At 45.8% G+C, this 12,127-nt stretch overlaps 1 protein-coding gene across 11 annotated transcripts in view; it reads right to left on the bottom strand.

Annotated features, from left to right (window-relative positions):
• LOC135520205 (DNA-binding protein SATB1-like) overlaps positions 1 to 12,127 on the bottom strand; it is a 56,556-nt gene that overhangs the window by 28,059 nt on the left and 16,370 nt on the right. For 9 of the 11 annotated variants that reach the window (XM_064945582.1, XM_064945581.1, XM_064945586.1 and 6 more), the window contains exons 4-6: positions 10,511 to 10,637; positions 7,514 to 7,637; positions 2,201 to 2,312 (exon numbers count right to left, since the gene is read on the bottom strand). In XM_064945582.1, coding sequence (XP_064801654.1) covers positions 2,201 to 2,312; positions 7,514 to 7,637; positions 10,511 to 10,637 — 363 coding nt within the window. The remainder of the gene's footprint in view (positions 1 to 2,200; positions 2,313 to 7,513; positions 7,638 to 10,510; positions 10,638 to 12,127) is intronic. The other 2 variants (XM_064945587.1, XM_064945590.1) reach the window with 1 other exon arrangement.

Genomic DNA, 12,127 nt, shown 5'->3' with positions numbered 1-12,127 from the left:
TGACCAGGGGAAGAAAGGGTTAATGTGGACATAAGGGATGCCACAGAGTTGATACCCACTATGCTTCACCTCATATCCCATGTACACATAAATATCACATTCTAAATACACACAGGACTGCTACTTGAGATCCTACATTCTTTATGTACTCTTCCATAAACCATAAAGAATGCTACGTAAAATGTGTGTATGTACACAAGTGGATGGGTCGGGGGCCAGTGGTGTTACGTGTCCATGATCAGAACATTGTCCACAGGCAAAACCATGAAAACATTCTGCTTATATCTTGACCAGCGGCGATTCCTCAGAGGAGGAAGGGTAAAACTATACTTAATATATTCACATCACCAAATACCTGATTAAAATACACTGTTTTGTAATGAAGATCTACAGTAGCCTCATTAGCACTCTGTAGGGTAGCACCATGGTGTAGCTGGAGGACAGCAAGCTTCCACCCTCCTCTGGGTACATTGACTTAAATACGAAACTTAGGAGGCTCATGGTTCTCACCCCCTTCCATAGACTTACACAGTAATTATGACGACTTCCAGAGGATGTACCTATCAGAGCTCTTGCAGCATTAACTGATATGTTGTCCACCCAATCATAGGATCAGAAATCAAAGGATCTAGTACTGAAAGCATAAGCTACAGCTAGCTAGCACTGCAGTGTATAAAATGTGGTGAGTAGTTTACTCAAAGCGAGAGAAAGACAACCGTTTAACAAATTTGAACAAATTAATTTATTCAAAAATGTAAGAGAAGCAGCAGAGAGAGATAGCTAGCTATATTTTGTTGTATTTTTTTCACTTTCACTTTAACGTACTTAGCTAGCTAATGCAGTTAGCTAATTTAGCCTACTCAAACACCTGGCTCAAACAGAGAGGTCAGCCAGTGTAACTGCTAAACTGCTTGCTGTACACTGTACTGCGTGATTGTAGCAAGTTTACTAATGTGTTAATTCTAGTAGCTATGTTGACTATGACATTAGCTAATATGGTGACAACAATGTAGGCTGTGTGTAGCAGTTAACGGTTCTGGTATAAAGGTTTGGCTTGGAAAGGTTTTTTTCACCTGGTCACAGACAGCTGATGTGTTGTGCACTGAAGTCCACAAGCGAATGGAAAAGGTGAGAGGAGGGGAGTGCGTATATTCGAGAAGGAATTATACAACGAGCAAAGTGATGATGCTGTTTGTATGTGGCTGCTATGAAAGTGAACTGTGTGTGCGGATAATCAGGGGTATATTCACTCCGCCGATTCTGTTGAAAAAACGTTTCTTAAACGGAAGCAAATGGAACAAAACGGCGACAAATCTACCTGAATTTGTCCAATAGAAACTCTCGTTTGGAACTGTTTGGACTAATGATAACACCCTAGATCAGCTAGATGCAAGCAAGAGTGTGCAAGAAGGTATTGAATCACTGTCTTTCATCTTGATTACTAGTAGCCTAAACCTATCGATGTTACATTGAGCTGGGTGAATGGAATATGAATGACAGTCGTCTAATATGCTGTAATAGAAATAAGGCCAAGCTCATAAAAAATAAATCGTCCTCCTTAATCTTAAACAGCACCGACCACCACTGAATGTAATCAACATGAGCACTAGCTTGTATAGGAAGGTGGATTTCTACACAGTAGGTTGAAACCAATACTCTAAATGACTGTATATTAAACTCTATTAATATGACTGGTATAGTATTTCATGACCAAAACACATCAAATAGACAGTATCTGAATTATGTGACCTAATTTCCAAACAGGGACAAGGAGGACTAACTGAGTTATCTAAAATACAAAGCCAGCCTTGTTCTACTTTGTCAAGGAAAAACAGATAGACTTCAAACCAGATGATAGCCAGGAAAATCATCCCTATGTCATTTGTAGGTAACCAAAACAGTATTCATAAACAAAGGTCGCAGACCTCAATTTAGACTGTGATTTGACAGCTATTACTGAATACTAAACTACATCTGATAAGCAATAATAGATTACTATGAATGGATTCAGGAAAAAACGGTGAAAACATTGTGCACCTGAGCAGTGTACAGGGAAATATCTGAGAAGAGTCATCATTAGATGATGTGATTAAAATGTGTTTAATGTACCAGGAAGAGGGGGGGGGGAACATGGGGCAGACGTATTGGAATGGTGATTGGAGGGTCTGATAAGACAGTGTTAGTGTGACATTTTGCTTACCCATCATATCTTTTGTCTTCTTGAAATGTTTATACCAGCGCCCAAATTCCTGACACTTCGCCGCCGACACATTTGCATAGTAAGTGCTGTTCACAATGGAGGAGATCATACTCTGAAAGAGAGATATTGGTAAAGAGAGAGAAAACCTTCAGGATCTGCAATGTGCACCATGAGGGCATTTATTAACGCTGGTGTGACGTGCACTAATACTGTGTTTTCTTGTCAAAATGAACAAAACATATCGGTGCACAAACAACAATATTCTAGCAAAGACCATGTTTTATCAGTCATGCACAAATCTTGGTCTTGTCTTTCCAAATGTAAAACAAATCAAAATGAAATATAAGAGGTGTGTCCCTTTATAGCAAATGCCACAGAGTTTGAGAGAACCTTTCTGGGATGGCTTCACTGAATTAGCAGCCTTGTTGATATCAGGGTGCAGTACTACGGTAAAGAGCAGTTTGCTTTCAAAAAGTAAAATAACAAACAGACTATTAAAAGTTAGCATCTGGAAATCAGGCAATGTAAACAGATGACTCTTCTTTTTTCTCTCGCTCTCCACAATATGTTAAAAAACATCTTCAAGAAATATAAAGCTTTATATCTGTGCCCTCTCGCCTTCTCCACAATTGACTCTACTCTTCCTTATTTATATCTCGAACGCATTCCTCACAAACAAGGCACCGTTTTCTTTTCATTAAATGTTTTAACACCTTCCTGGCCTGCGGGTGAATAGCAGGAGGAATTGTTTTGATTGTTATAAATATTCAAAAGATGAAACCATCTGTTTTCAAATTACAGGTATGCCATCTTTATCATATCTTTAATATGAGCACTTGGGGACGGGAGGGAAACCTTCTGGCACAACAGCACTTCAGTGAACAACACACGGTGCTGGCAGCAGAGCCGCAACCACATCTCCCACTCCTCCTCACCGGAGATGGAAGACGAGGGAGGATTGAGTCTGCTGCTGTGGATCACTATGGACCTGAAGCTCACCTCCTGACCTCAACATCACTACACAACCAGCATACATTACAAGCCCGGTGAATGCGGAATGATCATTGAGGATGAGTTATTGAGGATCTGACAATTGAGGATTGGTATCTTCAATAGTGTTAACAGAAAATGGCACATACGGTACAATATATCAGCTGAACCCAGTCCATATGAATGCACTATTTTGGTGAGTACAGTATAGTCCGTATTGTGGCATAATGGGAGCTATTCCGTGGGCGTAGCATGTTGCATTTACAGTATCTGGGCGAGGCAGAGCCAGCTATAGCAGGGCCCACCCAAGACACACTGCCTGTGTTCCTCCATCTTTGACACAGATGTTCTAATAAACGGTCCTCATTAATCAGGCATCTCCCTCCATACATCACGCCCTCTCACTGGGGCACACACACACACACACAGACAGGTACACACACACGCAGGCACAGACACGGTACACACATTTGCCAAGTCGTGCAGATAACCACCGCCACCTCGCGCCCACGAAGCCTCTGCCAGCCAGCAGCCATCTACAGGTAGTGTTGGGTACTGTGTGGCACCAGGATGCTGCCGTCTGACTGCCCTGGGCCCTTTAAGTGATAGCCATCTACAGGTAGTGGTGGGTACTGTGTGGCACCAGGATGCTGCCGTCTGACTGCCCTGGGCCCTTTAAGTGATAGCCATCTACAGGTAGTGGTGGGTACTGTGTGGCACCAGGATGCTGCCGTCTGACTGCCCTGGGCCCTTTAAGTGATAGCCATCTACAGGTAGTGGTGGGTACTGTGTGGCACCAGGATGCTGCCGTCTGACTGCCCTGGGCCCTTTAAGTGATAGCCATCTACAGGTAGTGTTGGGTACTGTGTGGTACCAGGATGCTGCCGTCTGACTGCCCTGGGCCCTTTAAGTGATAGACATCTACAGGTAGTGGTGGGTACTGTGTGGTACCAGGATGCTGCCGTCTGACTGCCCTGGGCCCTTTAAGTGATAGCCATCTACAGGTAATGGTGGGTACTGTGTGGCACCAGGATGCTGCCGTCTGACTGCCCTGGGCCCTTTAAGTGATAGCCATCTACAGGTAGTGGTGGGTACTGTGTGGCACCAGGATGCTGCCGTCTGACTGCCCTGGGCCCTTTAAGTGATAGCCATCTACAGGTAGTGGTGGGTACTGTGTGGTACCAGGATGCTGCCGTCTGACTGCCCTGGGCCCTTTAAGTGATAGCCATCTACAGGTAATGGTGGGTATTGTGTGGCACCAAGATGCTGCCGTCTGACTGCCCTGGGCCCTTTAAGTGATAGCCATCTACAGGTAGTGGTGGGTACTGTGTGGCACCAGGATGCTGCCGTCTGACTGCCCTGGGCCCTTTAAGTGATAGCCATCTACAGGTAGTGGTGGGTACTGTGTGGCACCAGGATGCTGCCGTCTGACTGCCCTGGGCCCTTTAAGTGATAGCCATCTACAGGTAGTGTTGGGTACTGTGTGGTACCAGGATGCTGCCGTCTGACTGCCCTGGGCCCTTTAAGTGATAGCCATCTACAGGTAGTGGTGGGTACTGTGTGGTACCAGGATGCTGCCGTCTGACTGCCCTGGGCCCTTTAAGTGATAGCCATCTACAGCACAGGAGCTTATCAGTGTCCCCCCGGGAAGTCGCAGAGGGACGTTATCTGCCCCAACTATCTACTCCACTTTCCGTCATGGGAGAGAAACGCATGAAAAAGACACGTTGGTAAAATCCTGCCATGGCCTGCAAGCATATGCACACACATACACATAAACTAACTAAGACACCGTACACACACCCTTTTCCTGTTCCTTAGCTCTGATTGTGGCTAATATCTTGCCCCCCCCAAACATCTAAAACTAATTACAGTCAATTCCACACCAATTGGGTTAAGCGTCCCCACCCCTCCCCACACACACATGTACGCACGCCTGCGCACACACACGCACACGCACACATACACACCAATAGGCCCTACTGCTACCTCAACCACTAGCAGCCTTAGAGCAGAGCCCAGACTCACAAAGATGGCATTTGATGGCTTTTTGCTGCTATGCAACAGGACAGCTGCTCTGTCAGGGCCACCCAGTGGGCGAAGGAGGGGGGGCAGAGTGGCGAGGGGGGCCTCTTTTGTTGCCGTAGTTTCAGAGGAGCCTGGGGTGGACGGGAGTCAAACTTTTTAGTGAGACCTCATCTACTTTTCCTCTATTACATTGGAACTCCATCTGAGCGCAGTGAAATGATATTCCACTGGGAACAATAACAATGGCCACAGTGGTGAACACAGTCTCTTTTCTCTCAGCCCCTCCTCCCCTCTCTTGGAGTTGGAGTCTCTTCAGGGCATTTGTAGGCCAAACACACAAAGCATGACTCCCGCCACAAAAGAATGAACTAAATGTTTGACAAGACACAGAACAAAGGCGCCGTTTTTTCAAGATGGCCCACCCTCTTTCTTTCTCTCTTTGAGCCCTGTTCTGAGGTAGGGTTCATTCTCTCCCCCAAATTCTCTGTTTGTTAACCTTTCTCTCCCCAGGATTACCCTCCTGAATATCAAGGAGACACTAATCCTATAAAAGCTGCCAATCTTCCTTGCCTCCGAATACACCCTTTCCTCTCCCCGGGCGCTGTTGGCTTCCCAGAAGCCTTAGGAGCGCTGCAGCCTCTGTGGCTTCTCACCTGCCGCCCATCACATCCCCCTCAGGCACTCTCATCAGAGACCCTGAGCCGGAGTTTAATACTGATAAGAAACAGCGGTAGCCACGCAGGTCTAATACTGGGCTCAATGGCCCAAATGAGTCTTATAGAGAGACCTATTAAAAGCAACAACACACCTCTCTGTGGGTATAGCAATGCAGAACCCACTGTGTAACATTTTGAAGTCGGCCATCTGTGAACCCCTACAATGCGAGTAAAGGGATCGCTGCTTATAGTATATCAAATATGATATTTGGGATTGACAATGCACATCTCAACTACCATTTCATATTTCAGTTAGCCTGTAAAACAGACACTCTTACTTACTCAGAGCGTCTTACAATGAGTAAATAACAATGGCTGAACAACAGAGTAAAATCGAGCAGCGATGCTATCCTCTGAGCCTGCGCGGTTGGACCGCACCACAGAGAGGGGTTGACATATGGACCGTAAACAGGGTGATTACCGGGCTGAGGGAGAGAGGGAGGGAGCGGCGGCTCGGCTCAGCCTGAACACCGCCGGGGGACTCTTTACATCATCACCACGCTCTGCCCGGCTAAACACACACACCACGGGCCTCTGGGTGACCATACGGCAGCCTCGGTGAGGGGAGAGTCCACTGAATACCGCACTCCATAACACACACACTCCATACCGTAAGAGCTCACACACACACTCCATACCGTAAGCGCTCACACACACACACTCCATACCGTAAGAGCTCACACACACACTCCATACCGTAAGAGCTCACACACACACTCCATACCGTAAGCGCACACACACACTCCATACCGCGCTCACACACACACTCCATACCGTAAGCGCTCACACACACACACTCCATACCGTAAGAGCTCACACACACACTCCATACCGTAAGCGCTCACACACACATACCGTAAGAGCTCACACACACACTCCATACCGTAAGCGCTCACACACACACTCCATACCGTAAGCGCTCACACACACACTCCATACCGTAAGCGCTCACACACACACACTCGTAAGCGCACACACACACACTCGTAAGCGCTCACACACACACTCCATACCACTACACACACTCGTAAGCGCTCACACACACACTCCATACCGTAAGCGCTCACACACACACTCCATACCGTAAGCGCTCACACACACACACACACTCGTAAGCGCACACTCCCAGACGGCTCCTGTGATAAATATACGTCTGTTTCTTTCCTGCAGAACAGCTTCTGTTATGAGCTATGAAATATGACGAAAGCTGAAATTCTATAGAGTCAAGCTACTTGAATAGAGAGTGAGTGTATTACATAATGGTGAGAGAGAAAAAAAAACTTTAAAAAAACATATTTCTAGCCTGACGTATAAAGAGGAAAATCAAGATTATTCTGGGTTGGTCCATTGTTTACCCAACAATAACCCTGCATTCAATCAACAGTACTGCTTCTGCAAATGAGGGAGGAAGAGAAGGGGGGGGGACGTTTATCTATATGGACGACAATGGGTATTGATTTGGATTTTCTATGGCAATTCTCCATCGTGTTCCACTCTATCAAACTCTGGGCATTTGAAAAAGGGACACTGGCAGTCTTTGGCAAATGGAATAGTGGGGGTTTGTGGACGGCTCCAGCACCTGTGATAAGGGACATTCTTTTGCCAGAGAGCTCTGGTTCATGTCTTTGAGTAACTCCTTGAGGGCATTTCTTACTGTAGAGTGGGTCCACTGCTCTGGCGGCAGGTCCTCCAGTTTAGGACAACTGTGAGACGAGATAGGAGGTAGGAAGAAGAGATAGAGGGGGAGAGAGAAAGAGAAAGGGATGAGAGTGGGGGGAGAGGACAGAGAACAGGGAGATTGAGACAGGGGAAGGAGGAATAGAGAGAAGGAGAGAAAAGAGGGCAGAGAACAGGAGAGAACAGGAGGAGAAAGTGAGAGAGAGAGAGAGAGAGAGAGAGAGAGAGAGAGAGAGAGAGAGAGAGATGAGCACAGGGCCTTGCTTTCCTGCTGCAAGCGCCCCTCCAAGACAGACAGATTTCATTTGGCGCATCAAGCAGATGCATCTGGAGATTGCTCTCTCTCTCTCCCTCCCTCCCTTTTCCCTCGCTCTCTCTCCTTCCCTCTCTCTCTCCTGATTGTTCTGATTAGTTAATTACTTTATACAACACATCTGCTGTATTGATGCATGAATTATACATCAGCTGCATGTGGCGACTATTATTTCATGTTACTTCTACCTTCCTGGCTCGATGTGCTCGGCGAAACAATTTAAGGTGTTACCGGCTAGATTTCTGCAACGGGGGGAAAGGAAATAACAACATGCCACACGTAAAAACACGCATTTTTGATAAAAAAGACAAAGAATGTATGCGTCTATGCGATATACAGATGAATGTACTCTATTTACAGACAAGTGGACCCCCCTTTCAAACCAGATCTTTTTAATGAGGGGGAATTCGAAAGAGAACAAGCAGGTCTCCAGTGAGAGAGCCCCGTTCGCTTCAGATAAGGATCTCTCCATGTGATCAAGCATGCGCAGACGTCACGTGTGTGGGACATATGGCCGTGTTCGCATTGCATGCATTCCTGAATTATGGCAACGACAAAAGAAACGCGTGAACCACACACTCCACAGTTGGTATGGGTGTCTATTGAGTTTATGTGTGTGTGGTGGGGGAGATGGGTTGCTATTGTCTTAAAGGTTATAGGTACTTTGATATGTGTAATGCATATATAATAAACAGAAGGTAGATTGGTAGAAGTTAGAGGATTTAAAGATAGAGGGCGAACACACACACACACACAACACACAACAAACACGGCTCTGGTTAAGGCTTTGCCAGAACACCTTAAACGGCTGTAGCAGCTAGAGAGCCTCTGGGGAAAGCAAAGGAACAGAGGGGAGGAAAAGAGAGGAGGGCGAGTGGTGGAGACAGACAGCTATCCATGCAGACACACAAGCTTGCTGGAAATAAACACAACCTTCTGTGTCCTGGCTGGTGTGTGTGCAGAGGAGGAGGGAAAAGAGAAGGAGGGAGGGAGAACAACCTGTGTGTGTGTGTGTGTGTGTGTGTGTGTGTGTGTGTGTGTGTGTGTGTGTGTGTGTGTGTGTGTGTGTGTGTGTGTGTGTGTGTGTGTGTGTGTGTGTGTGTGTGTGTGTGTGTGTGTGTGTGTGTGAACAGCCCCCCAGAGGGTTGCATTAGCAGTGAGCTAGTGAGGGTAGGGCTGAGTGTGTGCAGCTGGCACAGGCCTCTACACCAGCAGTACCAATCTCAGTGTGTGTGTGTGTGTAGTCTGTGGCTGCTATGTGGTCTGTAAACAGTATGTGTGGGTTGTGTGGCCAGGTTGGTCATTAGAAATAGACGCCGATTTTGGATGTTTGAAAACATCCTGAGAACGTCGATATATGCCTTCCTCGGCTCTCACCAAAAAAATCTAAAATAAAGATTGCCCAGCACTGGGCGCGGACAGATGATGATCGGAGCTGGAGCTTAGACCACTGTGCTACTGCAGTTCACAAAGCCCGAGCAAGCCTTGAGAACACTGTGAATACTGATGATACCTGATGGTAATATTGTATCGTTTTTTTATTATTTTGTTGTAGCCCTTTCCTGCAATAGTGGCCTCATAGGTAGAATGCTATAAATACTTTTCATAATTTCATAATTAATATACATGCCTTTTTTTAACACCGAAAATCTGTGTATCTATTTCAAACAGTTTTGATATATTTCAGTCTTATGTGATGTATATAAAGTGTAAAATTGGGATGCAAACTCAAAGTAGATTTGTTTAAGACACTCTTGTGACCCTGATTTAACCCACTGCAGTAAAAGGTTAAGCCTCCCCAAACCATAGCCCTAACCTTAACTATTAATACCCAAACTGTTAACCTTTGAGTTGTTTCTGTTTTAACCCTGTAACCATGTGGAATAAACCCTGTAACCATGTGGAATAAACCCTGTAACCATGTGGAATAAACCCTGTAACCATGTGGAATAACTCCTGTAACCATGTGGAATAAACCCTGTAACCATGTGGAATAAACCCTGTAACCATGTGGAATAAACCCTATAACCATGTGGAATAAACCCTGTAACCATGTGGAATAAACCCTGTAACCACACACAATGAAGCATCAGAAATAGACATTCATCCATAACACGTTGAACTTCGAAGGGATACTATGACATCTTGTTGGTTTGGCTACTGACTGTGGTCAACGTAAATGGTGAGTACAGCTTTACAGTAGGTGCTATGATGAGCAAACCTGACTGCCATGCATGGTTTTTGTATGGACTGGATAGCTACCATTGCTATGTTCAGCCCATCCATCACTATCAGGTGTATGGCTGGATTCCAGGTATGTCTTTGCTGTTATGACTGCTGCAAGGTCTGTGGCTATTATGCTAATTTGAGCTAGTGTGGAAGCATAGAAAGCAAATGGTAGGCCTATGTGTTGGGTGTTTAACCCAAGTTAACTAGGTACGCATGCCACACTAGACTGGCATAGGTGGGTGGTGGGGTCAGGAGGGTGGTGTGGTTGGGTACTTCACTGGACTGGCATTGGGTGGGTGGTTGGTTAGGTGGGTGGTTGTGTGGGTGGGTTGATTGGGCAACAGGGCGGAGACTGACCTGTGCAGCTGAATTTTCAGCGTGACCACATGGTACACGTCCTGCAGCATGTCAGCCACGGTGGCGTCCGGCGCGTCCGTCACGTAGGACAGTGGGACCGGGTTCCACTTGCCCACCTGAATGAGACCTGCAATGGAAAGAGAAACACAAACACAATCAAATGGTAAATGTTATGTTTCTCACGTTTAGACACATACAGATAAACATTTAGAATAATTGACTGATTCTATATTTTACCAGCAAGGTCACATTAAAGTTGACATCTCCCCCCCCCCCCCCAATTGTGTTGCTGTATGATAGACCTGCCTGTAATAAAGGGCAGAGGCACCTGGAAGTAGCCCAGGTCTGTGTGTTGCAGTTGCAGTCAGCTGCAACGGGTCCCACCTTCACTCCCACTGAGTGTTCTAGCTAGAGGTTTACAGAGCAGAGAGGCCCTGAGAACTCCTGAGAGGCATGTAGTTACATCCTCTGTCTGGGATCAATGTCAGCCTACGTTACTGAGCCTTCAGATCAGCTGGGAAACTATTGGAGGCCTGGACAGCTAAGGCAGTTGTGTGTGTGTGGGGAGAGTGGGGGAGTGGGCAGTGTGTGTGTGTGTGTGTGTGTGTGTGTGTGTGTGTGTGTGTGTGTGTGTGTGTGTGTGTGTGTGTGTGTGTGTGTGTGTGTGTGTGTGTGTGTGTGTGTGGATGGATGGATGGATGGATGGATGGAAGAATGGATGAATGGATGGATGGATGAGAAGGGGGGCAGTGTGTGTGGGGTAGGTTATGGGAGAAGCCAAATCATAGCAGGGCAAGTTCTATAATTCGTGGAGCGGGCATGTGCCTGAGTTTATATGTGTGTGTATACAGTTGAAGTCGGAAGTTTACATACACCTTAGCCAAATACATTTAAATTCCGTTTTCACAATTCCTGACATTTAATCATAGTAAAAATGCCCTGTCTTAGGTCAGTTATGATCAACACTTTATTTTAAAAAGTGTTGAAAAAAGTGAATGTGAATGTCAGAATAATAGTAGAGAGAATTATTTCTTTCAGCTTTTATTTCTTTCATCACATTCCCAGTGGGTCAGAAGTTTACATACACTCAATTAGTATTTGGTAGCATTGCCTTTAAATTGTTAAATTTGGGTCAAACGTTTCGGGTAGCCTTCCACAAGCTTCCCAAAATAATTTTGGTGAATTTTTGCCCATTTCTCCTGATAGAGCTGGTGTAACTGAGTCAGGTTTGTAGGCCTCCTTGCTTGCACATGCTTTTTCAGTTCTTTGGCTTGCAAGCCTCATCCTTTTTCCTCCAAACATAACAATGGTCATTATGACCAAACAGTTCTATTTTTGTTTCAACAGACCAGAGGACATTTCTCCAAAAATGACGATCTTTGTCCCCATGTGCAGTTGCAAACCGTAGACGGTCTTTTTTATGGTGGTTAAGGAGCAGTGGCTTCTTCCTTGTTGAGCGGCCTTTCAGGTTATGTTGATATAGGAATTGTTTTACTGTGGATATAGATTATTTCGTACATGTTTCCTCCAGCATCTTCACAAGGTCCTTTGCTGTTGTTCTGGGATTGATTTGCACTTTTCGCACCAAAGTACGTTAATCTCTAGGAGACAGAACGC

This window comes from Oncorhynchus masou, chromosome 29, assembly GCF_036934945.1.
Source record: "Oncorhynchus masou masou isolate Uvic2021 chromosome 29, UVic_Omas_1.1, whole genome shotgun sequence".
Lineage (NCBI taxonomy): Eukaryota > Metazoa > Chordata > Actinopteri > Salmoniformes > Salmonidae > Oncorhynchus > Oncorhynchus masou.
Note: the sequence above shows the minus strand (reverse complement) of the source record. Positions and strands in the feature narration are given on the sequence as shown.